This window comes from Plectropomus leopardus, chromosome 8 (assembly GCF_026936395.1).
Source record: "Plectropomus leopardus strain MGB_pleo_1.0 chromosome 8, ASM2693639v1, whole genome shotgun sequence".
Taxonomy (NCBI): Eukaryota; Metazoa; Chordata; class Actinopteri; order Perciformes; family Serranidae; genus Plectropomus; species Plectropomus leopardus.
Genome location: NC_142183.1, coordinates 12010395 through 12036529, shown reverse-complemented (window position 1 = coordinate 12036529; position 26135 = coordinate 12010395). Strand labels below are relative to the sequence as shown.

Below are 26135 nucleotides of genomic sequence, written 5' to 3'. Positions count from 1 at the left end.
ATTTACACCTACTACAATGTGTTTTACGGGGAAAAAAACCTGTGCCTTCAAATTAAAAGCACAACGTTTCTTTAAAAACGAAGACATGTCAGTAAATATTCAGATAAGGTTCTCTGAAGAAACAATATTTACTGTTGTTATCAAAGGACCCATTTTGTGAATTGGAGGTTGAAAATCAAATTATATGTGCTGGAATCTGACCAAACAGAGAACCCGAGTGTCGCCCTGGGGTTGATTTTGAAAGTCTTAACCGGACGTGGTTGTAACGGTTTTGTTGGCTTGACGGTAGCATAGCGCGTGCTGCGTGAGGCAGGTGATAACTGTTGGCTGGCAGTCACACGGTACCGTACAGGAGCACCGTCTTTTCTTCCGCAGCGTAACGGACAAGAAACTCCCCGACTTCACGGATTTATACCCGGTTTAGAGACTTTATCCTCGGTGGGACTGTCACACCTCCACATCTGCGACAGAGGACCATGTTTCTCCTGCAGTACACCGGTAGGCTGGTCTAACTATCCCCACAGCATCACACTCAAACATTAATTATATTTACTGAAAATGTGTTTAAAGTGCGCCAATGCAGACTTTAAAGAGACTTAGACGCGTGTTATGGTATTTTAACCTTCTAACGATGCCATTTTATCACTGTGAAACTCAACACTTCATTTTTGTGCTGTTGTATTTTAGCTAAGGTAATTTGTCATTATTGGTAATTTGGGGCACTTTTTGCAGTGGCGTGTCTATAATTTTTTAATTTTTTTACTTGGGTGGCCCAAGTTGGGCATTGACTTATACTGGCATGAAGTAGGAGTGCTGCTGTGTGCAAATGTCGACATAGCTTTAATTTACCATTTTTGTTTCCACTTCTCACACCTAATTTAATCACAAACATTGCAGTGTCTTTCATTCGTGTTTGTTGTTCATTTTAAAAGATAAATGGACCTGCCAATTACAATACAACAGAATGACACCACACAAATGTGAAATAACGCTGCCATACTTTATTAAAGAGATTATTCCTCTGAAAGTAAATAGTACCCTACAATAGCAAGCATAAAGTGCCAAAAAAATTAAGTACCAAAAAGCTATTATAAATATGCCCGTGTGAACAAACTTTTTAAACAGTTGTATCAATTAATTTGTGTTTAAAATTAGTCAGGCTAGACACTACTCTGGCACATTACTGCCTCTCAGGTTTAAGACTGAATTGTACTAGAAAGGAAAATTCAGTTTATTGGTCAAATAGTTCAATAGACTGAATAGATAGCCAATCAATGGGTTGGCACCTGGGGTGGCCAGTCAGATAACAGTGGTGGCCCATTGCCCAGACACACCCCTGACTTTTTGGTAGATTACCAAAAAAAAACACAAAAAAGACATACTACCTGAAGTGTTACTTGTGTAAGTTTTCGTGGTTCTCTGCTATTTGCAGAAAAGAAGTAATTTTGCAGTGATTTTGTAATTGTCATTACTCTTGATTGATTGATTTATAGGTTGCCCTGTTTGTGACATTAATGTAACAGTTACTGAAGGGAATATGAAATGAGAAATTATTGTACTATATGTCATGAATGTTTGCAAAGTTACATGAAAAGTTGCCACATAGCTAAAATCTTGCAACCAACTTCTGTAAACCCCCTTGCCCTGCAATTTTATCCTGTATTTTGGCTGTTATTTCTCAAAGCAATTGAATGTAGGTGATTTGTGACCAGTGGAGTCCATAGCAATAGTCAAAATCAAGCATCGCTAGGTTACCAAAACTATTGGTTTCTTTAATTTAAAAATTTATAACATATAACTCTCTAAAACAATTGCAAAATTACTTGAAAATGCGTGTCAACCTTGTTTAAATGCTTGTGAAAGGTGTCTGAGAGCAGCGCCAGAAAAGTGATGTTGATTCGGTTTTTAAAGAGTTGATGAACCATGGGTAAACATTAACCATGTCCTGGGCTAATTTATGATATTTTTTTGGTGAAGGCTATGAACTTGTGCCATGATTTTGTAAAACTTTCCATTCCTTTAAAACTTTATTACAGGATTAGTTTACTTCCCTCTGTAATGAAATTCATCTTGCTCATTTGACTTTATAATGTTGTTTATCCCTTTTCACATCCTGAGAGCAATGGGGGAACTTGGGCAAAGTGTGGAGTTACTGTTGAAAAGCCATTTGATTTGGTTTGGATAGGGATAAACTCTAGCCACAAATCTGATAGGCATGCAAAGCCGAGGGATCACAAACTTTCCATTATTCCTGTTTTGGACAGTAACAAACTGGTTTTCTGTAGCTTCTAAGCATTGGCCAGTTAGAAAGTTTCCTTTCTCGGACAGAACACTATTGCACACTTGCTCCTGGTCCTCTTTCTTCGTACGTGGGAAACTGAGTTATTCAGATGAGAGTGCTATGACATGAGTATGAATTTTTTTGGCTCTTGGAATTTATATTCTGAAACTGTTGTCATAATAGCAAGTCCTTAAAAAGTATTTAACTCATATAAAGAGGGTTCTGACATAAAACTAGTCTGTTTATGCAGTAGAAAGATGCAACTTTTGAAATTGGAGCTACATGACCAGAGAAAACAGAGCGTTTGCTCCTAAGGGGATATAAAACCTACAACTACCAGAATGCACTGTGCCGCACTGTGCTGCACTGGACCAAGAAATGCTCCCATTTGTGGGTGATGTATGTAAACTTGTTCATTTGACACAATAGCCGCCGGCTGGTAACAAACAATCACATACTGCAGTTAAACAGTAAGTTTACATGTGTTTCTTCAAACAGAATCTTAGTTTTACTGTTTGATCAGAGTTTTTCTGTCTCTGTTTTTTATTTATATGTATTGAACAACTCATCACCACAGCCTCAGCATGTGAATAAGTTCACTCTGGTAAGCGGTGATGCTCTGTTTATGTCTAGGGCTTTTATTGTGAAAGGTTCGAATGCAAGAAGTGGTGCTAATGTGCTGCTGTTGACATTGTGGGAGGCAATTAAGAATTTGCCATCTTGGTTCAAACTATGGGGCCTCCATGTTATCATTTCATGCCCCTCATGAGTATGTGCACAACCCTAGCTTGCAGCTGTGACATAGAGACGGCACAGGGGCAGTGTAGGAGCAGTAGAGCTATGCACCTCTAAATGACACCGAAATGTGGCACAGACTTTCAGAATAGTTTAATTACATGATTTTTTTGGTACAAGCATTTACCTGCCAGTGTGGTGGAAAGCCTTCTGAGATTTACTTGCCAAAGAAAAGTCTGCCTGCACCAATCTGTTTCTATTCTCTATACAAAATTGTGGAAGCACAGTCTGTAGTTCAAGCAACAACCTCTTTAAGACCCAACCTGCAAAATGGTGGGCATACTGACATGACCCAGCAGGCTCATGACCCAGACCAGTGGTTCTTAACCTTTTTGCGTCAAGGAAAAAAAAAGGCATAAACTCATCTTAACGTAATAGGCTTGGGTGGTATTACCAGGGTATTTAAGAATTTCCCAAAGGTGTGTTTTTCAATACTGTCATAAATACAGGTGTTCTTCTTTTTGCTAAACTCATTGTTTGTAGTGCACAGCATGCACCACCAGAGCTCAGTCTCTGGTCTCTACTGGTGGAACAGGCAGCTGCCCTGAAAGACATCTCACCACATAGTGGTAGAGGGATAAGTTACAGGACTGCCTCTGCAATGGCAGAGAGACTGTGGGGAATAAAAGCATGATTTTTATTTCTAACTTTCTAACGCAATGTAAGGATTTATCTCAACTAAACCGGAGCTGGTGATTGTTGGAACAGTTGTCTTAGTAACTAGACTTCAAGCAAGAGTATCCAAGATGGTTTGGGTGAATTTTATTTTGTTTCTGTCGCTTTTGAATATAGTGTGTTTTATGATGACCATCAGTCTCCCGTGATCGAGAGGGAGTAGAATTTAAAAGGTGTACAGTTGTAGTTCTCTGTTTAATATGGAAAATAGGTATGGAAATGTTACTTTTCTTAACATTTTTTTTTCTAATATGTATTTATTAATCTGAAAAGGTGAGAGTAAGTAGGGCATTGGCCGCACACCTATACTGTCACATATCCTATACCCCAGTGAAATTTCAGGAAGATTACATACCGCCTGAGCCTACTTTCTAACCATGGAAATAAAATGACCTTTTTATTTCTGTGGGAGAACCTCAACAGTTATGCACTGAGATCACTCATAGACTCTTTAACAGTGATGAGACAGTGGAAATAAAAAAAAAAGTGTAACCGCAGTCACAGGATCAGCGTGATTTAAATGAATGCTGCTCATGGTTTTAGCTCTCCTCTAATGTTGCCTTTATTTTAAAATTAGAGCACACTGTTGCCAAAGACAGCTTCATCCAGAATTTACAAATGAATCCTAAAACTGTTTTCAAAAAACCAAATTAGCTGGATGAGAATAAACAGGATTAGTTTAGCTAATAGCATGTTAGCTGAATTAGTTTGAAGAACAGGGCCCCGAACTCAGCCTTTGTATGCATTACTGGATTAAAGTCATGTAGGGTTTTAAGTGGAGTGCCACTGACATTGTATTTTCCCCGTATTTATTTCCTAATTTCTTTGACTTCAGTGAAATAAAACAGTTAAGCGCGGCTACTGAGCAAGTAGGGGATCATTCAATCCAAAAACCTCCCACCAACAGGCTGAAAGCTGTATTCAAACACTTTGTTCACCATTTTAGCTGCCTCTAGTTTATATTGCTGTGATTTATTTACACCGAGACTCTTACAGCCAGTCTAATGATGGATAAGTACCCATAATTTGATGATTATTTCCCCAAGTAACTAGCCAGCCAAGTGTTGAGAATATGCAAGCAAACCTTTTATGGGGGGGAAGATGTGTACACACAGCTGTGCAGTTTAGTCCCTCATACTGCTGACCTGTTATAAACTGTTATGTTTGTGGACTCAGTACTGTATTTAGCAGACAAATGTGTCATTATGATGAGGAGTTCTGCTCAGTCTGTGAAAATATAAAGTGGCTTTTATGGCTTCAAGGGAGTTTTGTCAAATCAGTGATTATCTCATATTTGGCTTGGAGAGGACGAAATGTGATCAGACTAGACCAGGTCGAGAGTATGTAATGAAAATGAGAATATGCTACCAGTACCCCATTATGGGAAATGCATGATCCCGTTTTAGTGATATTGACGTATTGACGATATTGAAGTCAGGATATCTCCTGCTTTGATTTTGTTTGATGCATCGCTTGCAAGTCATCCAACTTTTTAGAGGTACAGTACTGCATTAGTGTAGGGTTGCAGAATTACAGCCAAAATGATTATTATGATTGTTTTTGGACAGTATGTTTACTATTCATTGCTTTTAGGGACAAGATATTTTTATTTCACTTTCATACTTAAATAAACAAAGCATTGCTTTCAATTCCAGCATGTACCTTATTTCTAATAATTAAGAAATCTTTGCGTCAAAATAAGACTGGTCCCACAGTGCATCTTGTAGTAGCAAACTATAAGTAAAATTGTCCCTAAAAATTTTGCCCAAAAAATTTAATTAACAGAGTACTGCCTTCAGTGCTAAAGTTTTGCTAATTAACAAATCTTTGCATCAAAATCTTCATCTGACTGAAGTGCATCTTGTGCTGGACAAGGATGGGAATTTACAGTAATGGTAGCAATTTTATTCTTCTTGGCCTTCATGTATTCATTGTACTGCAGGTTGTGGTGTTTTTTCAGGTGGTTTAACAAGTTAGTTGTGTTGCTTCATGGCATAGACATGTCTCATGCACTGTTTGCATATGATTTGTTCTCTTCTGTTTCATATGATGATGCCTGATGAATGGTTGATTTTCGTTTTGCCCTATTGCGGCCACAACAGTCAGGAAGTTTTTCACAGGCTGCCGCTGCAGAGTGCACACGCAGCAGACATCTCTTCAAATGTGGAGGCTGGCTGTTAGTTTAGGAAGCACTTGATTTGTAATGCAGCACTGATTGCTGTGTGCACACATTTTAAATGTCAATATTGCAGTTGTTCATATTCATTGAAGTTGGTAGAGCCAACATTGTGTTCGTGATTAATATTCATTTCAATTAATTAAATTATTCAATTAATATTTAATTGTGCAGGCTTTTATTAGTGCATATTTTGTTTTATTGCTTATTCCATAAAGTGTCAGAAAATGGTGAAAAATTACAAAAGCCCATGGTGACTTAGTGTCTTGTTTTGTCCAACAATCTGTCCATAACACAAAGACACTCATTATACTATCAAAGAAAAGAAACAAGTGTTCAAGTCAGAGAAACAGTGATTTGTTTGAACTTATTTAGAAATGATTGCCTATTCATTTTCATTTCTGTTAATTGACCACAAGATTAATTGACAAATCATTTTAGCATCTTTCAGAATAAAACATTAATGCAGAATTCATTAAAGCCATGTTGTGTGATTGACTTCCACCCAGTCCGCAGGTCACATAAGGAAAAAGCAAGTGATATCTAAAATGGATGTTTTATGTTAATGTTCCCTGGCTCCTCTTGCAATAGGACAAAGTCTTTCCCACTCTCAAGAATGTGATGGGTGACATCCTTGCATCCATCACTATAAGTGGAGGCTGAGTGGCCTCAGAAGCAACCATGGTTGAGTTAAGGTCTATCATTCCCTGTGACAGCCATTTACCTCCACCCTGCACCGATCCTCTCTCTGATCAATGAGCAGGACATTGTTGGATTGCCTTCAGGAGGGAGGGGCTGTCACAGAGGGTTGACAGAAATACAGAGAGATAGAGAGCGAGAGATTGAAAGAAAGAGAGAGAGCGAGAGAGAGAAAGAGAATCTACTGGATATCTGCTTTGTTTTGCTTTTGCAGTGGCCCCAGGATAATGGTGCCAGTATAGCTAAATTAAAGCACAACTGAATGCAGAGTGAGATATTGTCGAGTGTGAAGAGATTTGTCAGCTTTGAAAAAATCTCCCTTTTAAATGAGGAAACGTAAGCTCAGTTTTGCTAACAATTCAGCAGTAAGTGTGCGTCTAGTAAAAAATGGCTATGGGGAAAAGAGGCAGCATAATGAAATGTGAAAATATGAGTCAGAGATAAAGGAAGCTCCCCTTCTGTGAGTACCGCTGGCAATATCACAGTTTGGGAATGGAGGATTCAGGAGGGTACGCTGCTGAAAGGCAGAGATGCTCAGCTCTGGTAAACTGGTTATAGATCATTCAGCAGCACCTTGAAGGCCCAGAAAGACAAACGTTCCAAATTGCATACTTTTCTTTAATTTTAAGTGTGTACTGCAGCTGCCCATACAAAGTACCTACTGTTGCATGAATTATGCATGCAATTGGGACACACTACTTTTTCATAACATTGCGCATTGAACTTTGACCAGTGTGTTGCAGCGATACAGCCTGGTATTTCTGGCATGTTGCATTTGATGAACTATGTATTGGGCCATACTAAATCTTTTTCTGTAAATTTCTCTCTGAAATGTTATGTTTTGGTGCCTGACTCAATAAGTCCCCCTCCCAAAAAAAACAGTCTGCTCTAAATGTTCAATATTTAGGTTTTCCTTATCTGGGGGTGTGTCTTTTGCCACTGCAGCCTAGAGTAAAAGTATGGCAGGGATGATGTTTTTTTTGTTGTCTGATGCAGAATTTAGCTTCACCGGTTTTTTGGTTCAGCATGATAATAAAATAATAATAATAATGATGATGAACACCAAATTCATGTTCCACCAGGAATATTAGGGAGAAATTAACATCAGAAACCGAGATTTAGCATGTGGCTACATGTAGCTGTGTACTTTCAACTTGTGATTAACTGGAGTAATGGAAAGCAGCGTTGTGGAAAAAAAGAAGCTTTTGAACAAATATCTTTAAAATCAGACATGTTCCAGCAAGAATATACTATAGAACATAATAGAAAAGGAATATGTAATATAAAAGAATATAATATAAAATCAAAGTGAAACAAACATTAGCATGTAGATGCATGTCATAGTGTGTGCGTATATATGTGTGTCTGTGTAAATGTACACACTATTACATGTAGCATCATAGGTCTCCTTTAACTCTTCAGCTGTGTTCCTTTTGCTTTGAGTTGGTTTTAATGTCTTTCTCTTGTTCAATCTTTGAGGAGTTTTGCTGTGCTGTTATCAAGAGCCAGGGGGTGAAACTAAATAAATTATGCTTTCAAATTGTGTGCTTTGGACCGTATGACTACTTCTTGTCTCCAGTGAGTTTCTTTAACACACAGATAAGCCATGCCTTGGTATGGCTGCCACTGTCTGTACATGAATATTGCAGCAAAACTGTGCTTTGAGACTTTTAACATAGCAGAGCTGCTATAAAGAATTTTTCTCAGAAAAACCTGGTGCAAGTCACTTTTTGAACGGCTAAAAATGCTGCTGATTGAAGATTTGTCGCTGTAAACAGAGGTCAAAGAAATGCTCAGTACTCCCACAATCTGAGTCGACTGAATTTCAGCCGACCAAAAGAACTGAATTCAGAAAGCTGTCAGTTCTGTGGCCCATTATTCAAGATATCTTAAAGTTCTCTTTCTATTATCACAGCTCTCTCCATTCATAGTCACGGTCACGGTGAAAGAGAATAAGAAAATTACTGCTTTTATTGAGTCCTTACACCTTACCCCCCCACACATGATGGAGCCATGCAGATATCTGCCCTGATTTTCTGTGAAATGAGGCACCTGAACGTCTGGTGTATGATCGACATATGGCTATTGCTTCTCTGTTCATTTGTGGCACTTTAAGTGTGATAGAAAGTAACTCACTTCAACTTTCTTTCACTATGTCTGTGTGAACTCTTGGTGGGTTTCCCCCTCAAGGCAGAGGGTAATTATTTAAAACAGATTCTGAGGAATATCTTAGTACTAGAAAGACTTATGAAGAGGGCAGAGCCTTCATCAAATTTGGTTCTCCAGGATATATTTTCATAATGCATTTCATACATGTGAAGTCAGCATTGATAAATGCAGTTTGAACCCTTTTTGTATCTAATTAAAGACATCTCTTTTGAGTAGGCAGCCTGACAAGGAGCTTAAATAAAACCCTAATCAGCTCCTCTTATCTTGTTAAGGCTTAGTTTTTGATAGAAATCTTATTGTGACAATGTCCTTATTTAAATGTGCATTCCTGCAAAAAGCAGGTGAAATAAAAACATGTTTATTTTGGTTGAGGCAGCAAAGCATGTTCATGGCTTGTTTGGCACTAAATGAGTTTGTAATTTTCACTCTGCCCCTCTTGAATTTGAGCACTTCATGCACGTCTGATGTACTGTTGTGTTACACCCACAAAAGCAATTGTTTGGAAAATTGTTTTTTTTTTTTCTCTCCCTTTTTTTTAAACTAGTAGGGCGGTGTAAGTAATGTCCTTGCTACATTGAAAGAGACACTTTTACATCAGAATTTGGTGCATAATGGTGCTTTTCCACAATTACTGCCACTGCAGTGGACAGCTGTGCTATTGAGCGCTGTCATTGTGCATTCACACTGCTGGCAACTTTGTTGATGGGTTGCTCTTTCCTGCCTGACTGTGGGTGGTTTGAGAGGCTTTGATTGCATCTGTGTAACGGTCTCATGTTGCCTCAAAGTTTTGAGCAAGTGCTGAACATCATGGAGTTTCCCCTGGTTTCATTTTATTCTCCGTGGTACATTGTGGTCAGGTGCCATATAGATAATTGTGCTAATTAGATTGGAAATGAAGTGAAATGCTCAATTATTGATGGAGGCAAGTTGGCAGCTGTTCCCCAGTCATTGTTTTTAACACCTGTATTCTTGCAGTCTAGAAATAACAGGCTAGCAGAAAGCTTTGAAGGGCTGTAATCAACTTCATAAAAAAAAAAAATCACCACAGAAGGGAAGCAAGGAAGCACAGACATCTGCTGATTGCAGATAAGTGCAAAAGGTTAGCTGTGGGTAAGATTTCTGGACTAACATGCTGATTTTGGCCAAGTTTCTGAGCTCAGTCTGCCCATATGAAGGAAAGGTAACCACCTCTATTAAAAATCCTCGATATTTACCCATTTATAATGAATGAACAGAGCTTATCTATTTTGTTTGTACCTAGTTCAGCAGATGGAAGTCTTTTTTTTTCTTGCAGTGTAGCCTGTCATGCCTTTTTAAGATAGCGATGAAAAAGAATAACGATTTTATACTTCAACAATCGTCACACTGTCCCAGTGAAAATTAGATGCAAATATGGAGACATTAAAGTAAATAGAGGTAATATATTATGCTGCAACAATTGCTGTTGTGAAGTGTGATTTGACAGTCCTTTGGAGCATCAGTAAATGGTAGAATAGTTTTTTATTTGGACAAACTGGGAATTCTTCAGCTCCCGAGAAGTTTGAAACGTCCTCTTTTATAGACTGGCTAAGTTATTCATCAAACGACTGAATAAGGAAGGGTAAATAATGAAAGCAATAATGAAAAGTGAAATATTCAGATGAGTAGCTCTGAGGGGCAACAGAATATAACAACAGTTGTTGCTATCCCAGTTCATTATATCTTATATAATTAGAGAAAACACTGCATGGGTGGAATTATAAATTTTACGATTAATTCCCACTGTGGATCTTAATGCTGTTTTGAACTTCCCTGTACTTCCAGATTACAATAAACAGCCAGTAAAATACAACCTCCACAGTACATTGTAATGCAAGTAATTACAGTCCTGTAATAAATCCTAATAAATGCTACCTCTGTGAAGAATAGTCATGTTTAATTGTGGTCCACGCTGTCTTAGAGGTGTTGGTCTATATACGTATCTCTAATCCAGTCATTTTAATACTGTACCATACTGCATCATATTAAAAGGTGCATGCAGTACTTTGTCCTTTTTCATATTCAGCAGAGCAAAAATATGAAAGACCTAACAATATAATGGAGTTCAGAACAGAAAATCCACAAATTACAGCCTTAGATAGTGGCATCTAAAATAATCAGAATCTTTTTGCTGTGTGCATTTCATCATCAGGAACTTCTCAGCTCTTGTTAATCCATAAAGACAGAGCCAGTATAGAAAACTTGATGAAATTACAAAGTTTGAAAGAGAAACTGCAAATCACCATCTGTTAACTTGACGTATTTGACGGTTATAGTATGGGTATGTAAGATTTCCTAAGTGTTTCACCATTCTTAGACTTTCATACCGCTGAATCACTGTCCATATCTTTCCTTCAGATAATTTAAAGTGGGGGTTAGGGCTGCATGACTACGGCCTAAATGATAAGCATAATTCTTTTGATCAGTATCATTTTTTTGATCATTAAATATTTTTATTGCACTTTTACATTTGAATAATCAAAACACTACATTCCCCTGAATTCAGTGCAACTCCCATGGATGTGTAGCCGTCACTGGATTTTTCATTTTTTAACAGCATTGACTGTGATGCTGGACAAAGACTGTGATTTGGTGAGGTGGCGTTTGTGAGGTTATTCTTCTGGACCTTCCTTTATTCATCATACTGCATAGTTAGTTTTTTTGCTTTGCAGCATGGACACAAGTCTCATGCACTCTTTGCATGTGATTTCTTCCCTTCTAAATCCAAAATTATTTCAAACAATAGATAATGATGACTGATAAATGGTTGATTTTCAATTGTTCTGCAGTTGCCACAGTGAGAAAAGTTTTTCAAAAGTGTGGACTGACTGTTTTGGAGGTGCTTGTTGCAATTTTGAGCCTCAGCTCACGCAAAACATAGAAAAAAACAAAACATAGAAAACAACATGTTTAAAATCGTGATCCTGATTAAGCTGTCCCAGAGAATTATTTTTGAGTTGCCAGCCACCGTCAGCATTTTTGATCATATTTACTAATCTTTCAAGACGCCAGAATATATTATTCCTTGAATATATAAACAATGAACACATCAAAATAAAGTTAAAAAGAACTGTTTTTATACACAAGAAAAAACGCTTTTATTCCAGCTTCTTCAATTTATTTTATCAACTCTTGAATTTGTGCATTTTCATTGCAAAAAACAACGTCTCAAATATCTCATCAAAGGCAGGAAGCGCTCTGGCGTAATTGATGGAAAATCTTGTCAGTGGTGGGGAAAGTATTAATATTTGACTAATTGTGCAAATCGCCTTCTTCTTAAAATAGCTACATCAATGACAAATGGCAGCAGAAATACTGGCACAGAAAAGGCAGCAAAGCTGGATTCGATTGACGCAGCTACACAGGTTGTAATGTCAAATTATGGCAAAAAACAGTGCCTAAATCAGCATATTTCCGCTATGACATGACAAATATGAACTGCCATTGTAGCTTCTGTGTCAGTTCAAACTGATGTCGGCGGGAAGTCACTTATAACTGATTGGTTTAAGCAGAACAAAACAAAATAGCAGCACCTTCCCAAACAGAAATTGCCCAACAAGAACACTATATCAATTTCAATAATAAAGTGAAACAAAATGGCAATTCGGGCTGGAGCACTGTGTCACAAGACTTGAAACATGTGAGCTGTGATTTGCAACATTCCCTCATTTTCTTCTCTTACATTTTGGCACATTCAATTCAAAATAAACACCCTATTTGCAACACATGCATTAGAGCCTTGTAGGACTCACAAATGTAGCTGCAACTTGTGAGTAACAATTTGTAAAGCATGGCGCTTCTTCCATTTGTGATCTGTGTGCAGCCAGTGCTCATAAATAGCTTTTGTTCAACCAGTCCCTGATTATCATGCTTCAAGTATTGCTCAATTTTTCAGTAAATGAATGTTGTGGTAGGTTGATTTTCCTCTGATGTCTGTGTTTGAATATCCTTTTGTGTCTGTCAGATTGTTCTCGTTGGCTGGCCTTGTCTGCCAGGTGAGACATTCAGCACATAAGTGGGGTTTTTTACCCATACCAGAATCAGTTCATTTGAAGAGCAGTGTGAAGGATTGTGTGGTTGTGAGTGTCAGCAGAATCAGCACAAACTTGGCAGCCTGGAGGTGTTTTTGGATCAGCTCTGGCGCTCTCCGGGGCTCCACCACCTGATTGATGGAGCTGTTTGTTCCTAATCACTTCAGAGATAAAGTACCATGCAAGGAACGTTGAAATTGGAACTAAGGACTCTGCAGCAGCAGGTGCAAGAGCTACACTGGAGTTCGGGCAATAACTTCACATTGTCTCAGTGCCTCCCCACTCATGCTGTTTCTCCCTGTGGCTTGCTTTTATTAGGTAATAGCTGTTGTTTTAGTCTGCCACTAATGTTCAGATGTCTGTGTTTGCCAGAAACTCCATTTGGGATGGTCTGATTGTTCAGCTTTGTGATCTTTTGGAGGTTCCCAAAGCTGAACAATCAGTGTTATGTGGTGACTTATCTAATTCAGCAGACAAGTCAATTTTAGTGAAGCTGGTATCAGTTGAGTTGCAGAGTTTGTCAGGTAAATCAATACATGGATGGATTGCCCATCCAGAATTGTTATGTATGCAAAGAGTCCCTATTAAGTTTGAAGGGGTCAGATTGAAAACCGAGATCTCAGAGATTAGACAGAATATAAAGAGCAAATTTATAGGGGTGGACAAAAAATATAAATATTGCGATATATCGCAAAACTTTCTCTTGTGAGACGTTATTGATACACTGGTGCCAAATATTGATATTTTCATTAAAACATAAGGGGGCTCTAAACATTTCCTACATTAAGCCTCTTACTATTTTGACTCACCAGACTCACTACTTCATGGATCCACGTGATGGTGCTTATCACATGTATGAGGGTAAAAGTGAACAAAAGAGGAAGATGGTGAAGAAGAAAAAAACTTACAGAGTGGAAAATGGTGAACAGTGGTAGAAAACAAATATGTAGCTGCATCCCATGTCTCTGCCTGGGCCACACTCCCCGTGTAAGAATTCATAGATATCGTGATGTATTGTAGATGAATTGTCTTGCTATGGATTATAGCAGAATTGCAATATCGTGATGTTATTGTCATCGTGGGTCAAGTATTGTGGTAGTATTGTATTGTGGGCCAAATATCGACATAGTATTGTATCGTGGGTTATCCTGTGATTCCCAGCCCTACTAATTTATGATTTTAAAAAAGGGGGATATTATATGGGGGAAAGGTGGAAATAGAAGCATGGGAAGAAGGGACAGGAGTAAATGGAAGAAGCTGGATTAGTCTGTTCACCAGGGAGTGCCTGTGTGATTACACCTCAGCAGATCTTTCATTTCTGTTCACACATATCATCTTGAGAAAGGAGTTCTCACTCTGCTGCATCAATATCAAGATTCACCTCAGCCAGTCAGTATAAGCCTCCGTGTGGCAGGAAGGACGGACAGAGCCAGAGATGGACTGATAGAACTAAAAGTCAGGCCTCGTGTTGACTCTGCTGTTTTAAAACTAAACTAAAATGCAAGACATCCCCTCCCTCCCCTGGTTTCTCCACCTTTCGAAATTTAGAAGGTGCGGAGAAAACTGTTGTGGTCGCAGTGGAGTAGCAAGACTGTAAGAAATATTACTGTGACCATCGCCTTCACTGCACAGTGGCCTCTTTCAAGGGACAAAGTGATGCTGAGATTTTGCTGTGATTCTGGCATTTTTCTCTTTCCAGCAATGCCAGGATAAACAATTGGAAATAACACAACACAGGCGATGATGGATTACTTTAAGGATGAAGCACACTATGTCAGATAGTGCCTGTGTCCACTACTGCTACTGCTTTGCAGGGAATGGAATCTACTGTACACACAGGAGCATGTGGGCCGCCGCAGCTGCTTTAAACTGTGAATGAAAGTTAGTGAAATTTATATGACACTGTTCTTGAGTATAGCTTAATGGATACTGGATTTTTAAGGTTGATACTGACATTGATATCTGAGAGTTTAAAAACTGAAATAATAATATTTTGAGCATTCTTTTACACAAATGCATAAACAGATATTTATTCTGATCCTTGTCAGTAGTCTTCAGGGAACCTATGTAACACTCCTCTAAAGGCCCTCAGTATTCGGTATTCTTTTGTATTCCTGTACTGCAATTTTAACATATATGCTGATACCAATGTATCTTGTTAAGCTAATATTGGGCTGATTTATGGGTCAGGCTCTGTTGTTGAGTAACATTCTCAAACGAAAAGATGGTTTGGTGTGGTAAAGGCAATCTCTTGTTATGCTGTTGTCTCAGTACCTTGTCAGAAGTCGTAATATTTGTTAATTGGGCGATTAACTTATACCACTAATTATGCCCCCTTAATTTATTGATAACATTTAAAATCTGTGCCTTAAATGATTCATAATAAAATCAGAATTTTTTGTATTGGAATAGCTACACAAGTGCCACCGTATTAGAATGTTACACCCAGTTTTTTGTCACCTCAGCAAAGTGCTTGAACATCTTGTGTTATTAAACAGGCTGCCGTCATTCGTGTTAGTGTGCATTGCTGTCTGACACAGCATTGTTTCGGTACTACTGCAGGATACCAAAGAAATTTTAAATTCCTGCTCATTAGGGCTCTCATCTTCTGTCTATTATTTATAGAGTGCCCCAGGGATGATGGTTCCTTGTAGGTCCTCGCAGAAGTAAGCATAGACCTAGTTCCCCCATTTAAAATCCTCTGAGGTTTTTCCATTGGATTTGGGATTATTGCAGAATATAAACTGTGTGTCAAACAAATGGTTTTGATACGTACAGGTTTTGCAAGATAATCTGTACAAATGAACACCACATTTAGGGTTTTTGAAGCCTAAATGCAATTGCCAGAAGTAGAGGCGGGAGGTAGTTTGAATATACTTAGTGTATTGAGGCCTGTTCCCTGTATGATCTATACAACTCAACTCAAGTCAACTTTGAGTATAAACTGGCTTATTGTTTTTTAGTCACCAGCATGAGACTCGCTTCAGCGTTTCGTTTTTCCCTCTCTGCTATGGCTCTGTCTCCCACAGACACACACACAAAGAGCAGGGGGGTATTCCATCAGTGTAGCCTAGGAAATTCAAGCTCACCTGAAAATGCCCAGTTTAAACTAGGGCCATCTCCTAATTAAGCCTCAAGTCGTTCCACTAACTCAATCTAGCCTCATCTATTCAAGGCTGACTCAAGACAGGCTGCATAGCCTTGCTTTGTGCTCACACCCTGGCACACACAAAAAGCCCAGATGAATGGATGCACAAAAAGACGATCAAATGAGTCAGGAAAAGGGGAAAAATTAGAGCGCCGTTCTTTTCAGCGGCTGAACAAACACTGCTGATGGAGCTTTATGAAGAATATAAAGTGATATATACATTACAGGGTGTGGGGGACGGCCTGGGAAAAAATGCTGACAGACTAAATTAATAAGTTATACAAGCCTACTTATTTTCCGTTTGAATCTGATAACTGATAACTGAACAGTCACATGGGTATTATCAGTATTAGTATTTGTCTCCAACATCTCTTGGTTTAATGCGCATTATGCCCAGTTATTACACTGCCGAGCCTTGTCCGCCAATTCACTTATGGTGTAAATTATAAACTATAACAACGGTTATGATAACCAGCATAAACCACCATATTCTGAATAGACAAACTATGAACACTAACAAAGAGTGACATTTGTGTTTTGGAACATAAAACATCTAAATCAACAGCAAACCACAATCTACTCTGTCACTTTGCATGATGGGGACTGACGGCGTCTCCACAGCATAGCCTACAGTATTAATCTTTAAAACTAGGGTGATCGTGAATAAAATGAGGATTAACTAAATTAGGCTGGCCATGTCAAATAATCTGCTGTCTTTTTTAAGACATTAAAAAGACATTGGTGAGACATGATTTTTTGTAAACTTCATTTTTATTCCGTTCTTTTTAACTAAATCAAACATGTACATTCATTTATGGTAACAATGTGAGTAAAACATCTTAAACACGGGACAAAAGTGAAGATAGGCTGTCATTTGGGATTCTTTGAAATGCAGCTAAACTAAGCTTGATGGTTATCTTGCCATGGAGCAGACTATTTCGGCAGCATAGGTTACCATGGTTTCTCAGCGGGGATATAAGCATACAAGCTTTAAAGTTAGTGAGTGGGGTATTTACTGCTGTATTTTATGTTGTAGAACAAAGCGGGAAAGTCTCTTAAGCTTGTGTTGACCACAGACCTTTTTTCAGGCTTCAAACCAAAATCCATTCAAAAAACCCATTGACTTTAAGACGAGGGAACCAAAAGTGCTGAAATGCTAACTAATTTTCGGGTTTTAGGACTCATTCTTGGGCCCTTCTTTAGCATTTAAGTTGTAAATCACAGTCTTAATCAAGTTGTTTTTCTATTATGTTACTTATCCAATACGTTTGTTGTAGACAATTTGTCAAAATAATTAAGATTTAATAAATCATTTAATAATGTCGTATGAAAACAATATTATTGGCCAGTAAGGTGACTGTCAGTCATTCTATACTACTCTCTCATTGTGTTTGATAGATTGACTGATGATGTTGTTTATATAACATGCCTTTTCCTGAAGACATTGATATGTCGAACATTTTCCCTACAGAGACAATGTTGGAACACGGAGGCTGTGGTTCAATGGTTTGGCCCAGGAAAAAGCGGCTTCCACTGAGATTGCTTGTCTGAAAAGCAGCCATGTCTCCAACATAATAGACATAGGATGCCTTGAGGGGCGTTGATGGCAGCTTGAGGATGAACAGGGATGTGAACGCTTGCATGGCACAAAAATAGCTTGAACACTGAAAAACAAACCATAATGCCGAAGGAAAGCATACAGACTTTTGAACCAAACGTGTTATCAATAGTGTGGCCAAAGCCCTCTGGTTGCTTGTTGATTCTTGTCCTTGGGGCTGTCTGGCATTGATTGAAGAACATCCTTATATGCTTCACTGAATGAAAGTGGATTTTTTATTTTCCTCCAGGAAGTCGAATTACCATGGAAGGCTTGTTTGTGTAATCAAAGCTCCGCCAGATTGATTTATTTTAAAATGACTGAAATATGGAGGAACCTCATGGCGGTTTGGTAATTTTCCATCTACCTCAAGGGGTTTTTCTGGGAATCATATATTGGAGTTTTTGCCCTGTTTGCTGTAAACATTCACACTCTGACAGACTCCCACTATGCAGCAGACCCTTCCTTAAACACAGAAGAAGCTCTATCTAATACGTCATATAGAGCAGGGATGAAGGATACACTGTGTGAGCTTAAAAGAAGCCCTGTACCTGAGTGTTTACTGCACTGAGCTCGGCCAGAGTCAGGCTCCTGCTGTTTGGATAACTTTGTGGATTTTTGTGCGTTCAGCACATCTCACTGACCAAAATTTGTTCTGTTGCTCTTTTTTAAGTCTTCTTGCGGAGCGGATTGTGGTCAGCATTTACAAGGAAGTGATACATCACTGGTGTAACATTTCAAGAGGAAAGCAAAACAGCTTTCATTTGAGTTGTTAATGCATTGCTCTGTCCATTTTTGACCAGTAAAATTCACCTTTAAGTCAGTGGTATACATCAGTCTCTCAAACATTTGCTTTCACAACAAAATGTTTCCTCTCCATATGACTATTTTCACATTTTATTATTTCTAATTTGCTTACTCTCTTGGTAAATCATCCCAAAATGAGTTGTTTTTAAGGTGTTTGCTTGGTGGCAGTGTTTATATTAGTACTTGCAGTGTTTGCTCCCATCTGTATCTCTGTTTATGATCTTTCTTTCACTTGGATTGTGTTTTATCAATGATATCACAAAGTACTCATAAAAGCTATTATTTCTAAGTGCAGTTTGGTACACATATTGCACTGTGTCTGTTACACTTAACTCTGTGATGCTCAGACAGGGTTTCCCCCAGGAAATTCTCTAACAGAGGCTGTAAGCTGTGACAGCCCCTGATAATACAACATCTTTAAACTAACTTCTACTCCATGCAGACTCAGCTGGATAAAATATGAGTCCAATCTGTAATTATAAATATAACCAGCCTTGTGTCTGACCTGCAGTGCAGTGGTAAGTTTTATTCTTTTAGTGTCAGCACCTTGTGAGTTTTTTAAGCTTAAGCTTTCGCTTTTGTGATTTTGCTGATTTCTCAAGAATGGTTGGGTTATGCCTCCTTCAGTGATTAGCCCATGTTCCTGCAGTATACAAATGGACCAGGGGTTAATCTTTTTGATATGAAGTGCAATTTTTACATTTCTTGTTAATCAGTGTTTCATATCAATACAATGTATGCACCTCATTTGGGTACGAGCTCCTCCTCGTTTTGAGTAGGCCGGTTGGTGTGAGTGTCTTGTGCTGAATCCCCACATTCAGTATCGCTTTCCAGCTACTCCATGTTTGTTTGTTTTGGTGCCGTGCATAGTGAAGATGCTCCCTCTGCCGCATGGCAAAGCGTTATCAGATGACGTAAAAAAAATAAATGATATAGCATAATATGAAACTATAGATGTATTTCTTTTATCGTCAGACAACATATTGCACAGCCCTACCGCCAGCCATGGTATGCCATTCACATTTCAAGTGCAATGCTAAACTTCCAAATTTTCTGTTTTGTTGTGTGTGTCCGTTATTCTGTGTCCCCTCTCTAAATTTGGCTTTTTTTGTGGGTCTGTGAACGCAGCACAGGCAGAACTCTTCATGAGGTCTTTATTCCTCAGCATAAACTTGGCAGGGTGGATAATTGGTCTGACCAGTCAGACTGATGGATGAGAGGAGCAGGTGCTGCAGAGGGAGTGAAAGGAAACTTTTAGAGCAAGTGCAATGAATGGTTAAGTTTCACTTGAGCTGTGTCTGTCATTCTGCCTCTCAGTCTGTGCCCAGAATACGTGTGCAATAAATAATAGAACAGTAGGGTTATGACAATCAATACGTGGTGGCAGATGTTGTTATCAGGGCATGCGTCCACAAATAAATGAGTGGGTGGGAAACCCTGCAATAAACATTGATTGACTTTGATTATTAGGTAAACGGAAAAGTGTTTGCATTTAGTGGTAATATGCTAATAATTGTTTTCTGGCAGCTAAACTTTTGAGTATTGAAGAGGTCAAAGAGCTTCAGCAACACTTGTAGTTTAAAGAACAACTTTATTAGACCGACATGTTTCGGCTTGTGGCCTTACTCAGGGTCAAAGCTCAACTTTTGAGTATCGCAGTGGTCTACACGAAGCTACAAGAGCTACCAGAAATATTTGATCAAACATGTACTTCCTCATAACTCAAAAAAAGTGTCATTCTGTGAAAATATTTTGTTAAACATCTTCCAAAGAAAACTACAACATAAAGATGGAACCAATGCAAATCCAGTGAAAGGCATCAGCTCCTATGGTTCCTGTCAGGGCTCATTTATTCACCTCTCATGCTTATGTGAGTCCTTGCAGCTTTCTCGCCATGTGAATTCTCATCTACATTCACATCCCTCCTCCGCCTGTGGCTCTGCATCCAAACACCTTCCCGGTGGGGTTTGCTGTCTGCGTTTCACTGCACCCCTCATTGATTTAGCCTCGTCTGTGAGCTGAGGAGACCTCCACCTGGGTCAGCCCAATCCGAATCCCTCTTTAGGCTGCAGGCTGCAGGTCTCAAACAGTTCAGATGCCCCCTCTGATTATTTTCTGAGCCCGAGGAAATAAAAACAGTGTGATAAAATAAAATTACTCTTTTACTGTATGTGGAGAAACTGTCAATATCTTCTTCTGTGGGCTTGGCCTTTTGGCAAGACCTTCACAAGCTCAGTGGGAAGTAAGATGTAGAAAACAGCAACATCGAAGCCCTGACGTCATTTGGCCTTGTTACTAATAAAACAAACTGTGATAAAAATACAACACACTGTCCTGTATATTAGGATTTAATTAGATGCATTAGAACTGACTGTAACAGAACTAAAAATAACGCTTACCAGAGGGAGGAGAAAAGCTAACAAACAATGAGCATCATGCAGCAACATTCTCTTAACCCTTTGAAACCTGACCAAATTGGTTTAATTTCTTTCAAAAACATGCGGAGAAGGCAACAAGCAATTTAACAAGACATGGCCCAAAAATGAGCAAAAAACTAAAAAAGTTACAAAAATCACCCGAAAATAAGTTAAAAAAGTCAAAGAAAATTACCTAATATAAAAGTATTCTAATCACACTCTGCCAACCAAAATAAGTCAGGGTTCTTTGCCTGAACTTTTTCTAACAAATGCTTTGTCAGGTCACTATACAAAGGGCAGTAGAACAAAAAAATTGAATTCATCTTCAACAACTTCAAGATCACACAAAACACATATACACTGCTCGTCAGGAATACCTTTATACCTTCTGACTTCTAACGCCAGAGGCAAGGTACCAGATCTTAACTGAGCACATAGGGACCTCTGTCCCCTCCTCAAGTGTAATGTTAAATAAGGTTCTGTGTAATAATCTTTAATTTGAACATCATTTCTGAGTTTTGGCTTACTCCAAATCTCTTCCTTTCATTGTTTCTTATGAAGGTGAAGTATTTTTTGTTTTACTGTATTTATTTTACACTGCAAATTATTAATGAAAATATAATCCAGCTTCGAAAGCAAAAATATTACAGAAATGTCTCTTGACCAAGGGTAGTTGTGTGCTTGATCCCACTTAAATGGAAATGTTACTTAAGTAAAAGTACGAAAGTACAATCAGGGAAATGTACTGAAGTATTAATAAGTAAAAGTACTCATGCAGAGATGCTTAAATATATGTAATATATCAAAAATAATTAACATAACTAAAAACAAAAGCAGCAAGTCTGAATACATATTTTTGACAAGATGGGATGATTAAATGTTTTCGCATTAAAAATTATTTGAACGATTATAAAAATGGTTGCGAATTTATTTTCTTATTAACTGACTCATAGTTTCAACTGCACGTGTGTCTACTTTAATTTGTAAAGGAGGTAGTAAGTTATCAAATAATAGTGCAGTAATAAAATACACTATTTCCCTGTGAATAATGTGGAGTACGAGTGGAAAGTGGCATGACATTGAAATACTCAAGTATTGTAAAAGTTCCTCAAATTTGTACTTTAGTCCAGTACTTGAGTAAATGTACTTAGTCATATTCCAGTACTGGTTAGCAGAGGGACACACAGTAACTGAGATTGCAGTTTGCTTGCAGATTGAAGTTTACTTATGATGAAATTGATGCATTTTTAAGTGTTCGTCAAATGAAAAAGTTATTTTTTGTTGTGCTGGGCAACAATTTGTGGCCTTTGAAAACAAGATAATCACTGGATACTATAAAAATAAGAACAAATCATGGATACGAGCAAAAATAAGAGAAAATGTGTTCACATATCATTTCTTGCATGAGGCCCAATGACACACACACAATAGGATTCTGTCCTTTCCCTCCTTTTGTCCCACCTCCTCTCCTTCCTACACTCATTTTTTTTTTCTTCTGTTTATTTCCCCACATTGAACATTTTATATCAAACTGGCCTGACCATGCCCTCCTGCAGGTGACAGATGCCTGTGGGATCTGAGTCATCATCGCTGCATTCCTGCATATTATTTCACTAGTCCCTTTGATGGATGTGCTCCCCACCTCTCTATGTCTTTCAGTGTGACAATGTGTGCTAAGTGACTGGAATACCAGAGTACAGTTTGCTCCTTAATTTTCACTGTATCTGTGAAAGTCTCTCCAAACAGACCTTGGGGTCCTTGCTCCCTAAGTAGCATCACAGCTGCAATGGACAGCTCCCACTGTGCCGCAGCTCCGGCAGAGATAATCTCCCTGTCAGCAGCCTGTCTCTTTCCCAGATGTCAACTGATGCCAACTGTTGTGTACCTTCGGTTTACACTCCCACAGTGCTGTCAACAAACGCTCATCTAACCATTTTCTGTGCCACTGATTTTAGTAAACTATCACATGCCAAACTCCTCTGCATTCATTTCGGCACCTCAGTGTTAGGGCTATGAATGCAGAAAGCTGTGAATTTATTTAATGACCTCTTAATGTTGCCACCATGTGTTGCAATTTTCATATGAATAAATAACCATGTTCATTTTGAAAAGGATGTATAATTAAGGAGAACAGTCCATAAATGAGAAGATTGGTGCCCCCATGCTTTCTGCGGCCATGCTAGCGGCTCTGTGAGGCTGTCCTGAGGCACAGTGATGCTTGCGGCTAAACGTCCGCACGCCAACATACTCACAATGACAATGCAAATGCTGATTCTTAGAGGGCATTATATGTATCATGTTCACCATCTTAGTTAAGTGTGCTAACATGCAAACATTTGCAAATTAGTGCCAAACACAAAGTATAGCTAATATATGGCTAATGGGAATGCTGTTAGTTTTGCAGGCCTGTAGTCTGAAATAGGGATGGCCCGATATTATGGCTGCGTTTTGTTTAAAAAATTATGATATCAGTACTAATATCAGTGCCCTTAAAGTGATACAGGCACTGTAAAGGTACTTAATTGGATACCTATTTATTTAATTGCAAACTGCCAGTGTGCTCAAATTCACCACACTGTAGATTATATGTTGTAGTAGCTGAGGTAATGGGCAAAAAACTACATAACACAACACTCATTTTTTTCTAGATCTGGGTTCCAAAAGGGATCAGCACTTTGGTCAACTGCGGTTGTTTTTAAATGTGCTAGAAAAATAACGTTTGACTTGACTTGTGGACTGGATGCAGACTAGAGAAGTTTTGATACTACTTTGCATTGGATTATTTTGGTGTATGCATTAAATGTGTATATAAGCAATAATAAGCAATTTTATTGCAGATCGCAATAAAAAAAACACCCCTAAGTAGCAGATTGTGATGAATTTCTATTACTAGGGAAATTGTAAATATCATGCCAAAAAGCACCCAAAGAGACTGATAGGCAACCAACAACCAAGAGACTCTGGAAATACACTAAACTCAAATAACTCAAAGATCTTAATCAATCATTGGCATATTTCATATCAAAAGATATGATGTCATTTAAAGTAGTTGAAAAAAAGGATGCACAATAAAAAACAATGTGAGTCCTATCTGTGGTGCAAAAAAGTTTTTTAACAGCATGTAAGCATAAGTGATTCCTGTTTCAGTGACATTTTAAGAATTTTAGGCAATTAGATAATATTTTGAATCACAGTTGTTTTGGCCAAGGATGATTGGGACATTTTGATATCTACCCATGCCAAGCCACAAACCAAAGTACTGACCCAGTGACAATGCCATATGTAGGAGTCAGAGGATCTCCGCAATAATTCCAGTTCATCCTCAGGGAGACATGAATGTATGTGCCAAATTTCATGGCATCCAACAGCTGGCGAGGCATTTCACTTAAAACGACATGTCAGCTTCATGATGGCGTAGGAAGAAAAGACAGAGTCTCCAATTTTATTACGCTTTGTCCTCTTGTGTATACAAAGAATGAATGAATGTGCATACAAATTTTGTGGCAATTCATCAAATTGATGTTGAGATATTTCACAAGATAACTGAAAACTTAAGCCTGCTGGTGGCACTACACTAAAACAGGGTTCCTGTGGCTCCTTTATTTATGTCCAATGTAACATACTGCTAGCACGGCAAGTCATGGGTATAAAATTGTATGTTGTGCATCAAATGCCCTTAAATGTTACTTAACGATAGCTTCCACATTTGCAGTTCTTTAAATCAGAATGGCACTAATGATCCATAGATGTCTTTGACTGAATAACAGGTTTTACCTTAAAGGTGATGCTACAGAGCTTTTGAGGTTATCTATCCCGGATGCTGTGAAAGCTGATTCTTTGACAGATGCCAGCAGCAGCTGACTTACATCACAGCTCTGAACACACCCATTACAGAGAGGAAGCTAATTGGGTTCACAAATCAGCTGACAGCTCCAAGTTTACAGTGGCATTGGGCTTTATGGGTAATATTTCAGGCACTGTTGGGCAGTTTGTCAGAGGTAGTTTGTAGGTAGCGACGAACCGGCACAGGAGAGAGCACCAAGGGAGCATCAGCATTAATTTCTTAGCTTTTGTATAGCTTTACTGAGCAAAAACCACCGGTGAGCAATGAGTCACCGTGATACCACTCAGCCCCAGAGAACTAAGCCCTGCATCATTGACTGGAGTGAATAACGCTTTCGAAGGCAATTAAACCTTTGACTTATTGTCTGAAATGAAGACCGGGCTAAGTAATTTCTGATGGGGTTTTACCAAATCCTCTTGAATCAAAGTACATTCAAAACTGCATCAATTGACCCATTTGTTTGGATCAAATTACAAATATACCACACAGTCTCATAGGTTACTTGCCCCTCTTCTCGTTGTACTGCATCAATATGTTCTGGCCAATGACGAGGACTGAGCTTGGAGGATGAAAGACATCAAGAGGGGATGTCATCCACAGAGTTTTTGTACTTCATAAAAACTCTGAGGCCATGTGAACTGAATGGAGAGGTCAGAGCGTACGGCCTGGCACAGTATGAGATGACCCCTTTCGCACTCCATCTCTGTCTTGTGCTCCTTATAATGGCAGAGTGAGCAGGCTTGTATTGCATCGCCTGGTTCACAGAAAAAGAAAGTGTGAGAAGTAGCCAGAGTCCAGCTGCATCCTTTCAGATTTTGCCCCTTATGCTTTGTCTTCCTGTGCTGCTGACATTGCTGCATACAAGATCCATCAAGGTGGTGAATGAATGAGGATTAACTGATTTCTGCAGGCAGAGAGGGCAACACCAGTGCTCTGCTTCATCTCGCCCCCAGTGAGATTCCATATGCTGAGAGAAATCTGCGCCTTTTCTCCTGATGAGTCGGCAGTTTGTCTGCAATCTTAAGGCTGTATATCACTGGTTTCATCACGATATGATAGTATATTGATAGTTTGGACAACAATATGAATTGACGTAATAGATGTAATCGATTACGTGAATACGTCGATTCAGGTAACGTGCGTCGACACGTGGCACAGTTTCACACAACGTTTGAATGAAAGTGTGAGCAGTGCCAAGTGTGTTGTTTTTTGTTTTGGCGCTCATGTTATTAATTTAGAGCATACACACTGCCCGCCTGAGCAGCGCTTGTCAGGCACGTCTGAGCTGCGTGTCAGCTGCAGCACATATGTAGAAACGGTGGCTCGCCATTTTTTTTTACACGTGATGCTCGTGTTTGTTGACTCTGTACCACTTTATACTGCAGTTTAAATTCTCTCTCTGTCACAGAGATGTGGAAGTACAAAGATGTATGTTTTACTTCAACTTCCTTGCTTCCCTTTCAAAACAGAAGTCCTCT

The 26135-nt window shown here is 38.7% G+C and overlaps 1 protein-coding gene across 4 annotated transcripts in view; it reads left to right on the top strand.

Annotated features, from left to right (window-relative positions):
• The first annotated feature begins 284 nt into the window (after positions 1-284).
• LOC121948060 (ecto-NOX disulfide-thiol exchanger 2-like) overlaps positions 285-26135 on the top strand; it is a 219905-nt gene continuing 194054 nt past the window's right edge. For all 4 annotated transcript variants that reach the window (XM_042493314.2, XM_088080894.1, XM_088080895.1 and 1 more), the window contains exon 1: positions 285-498. In XM_042493314.2, the coding sequence (XP_042349248.2) occupies positions 477-498 (22 nt within the window). In that variant the 5' untranslated portion in view covers positions 285-476. The remainder of the gene's footprint in view (positions 499-26135) is intronic.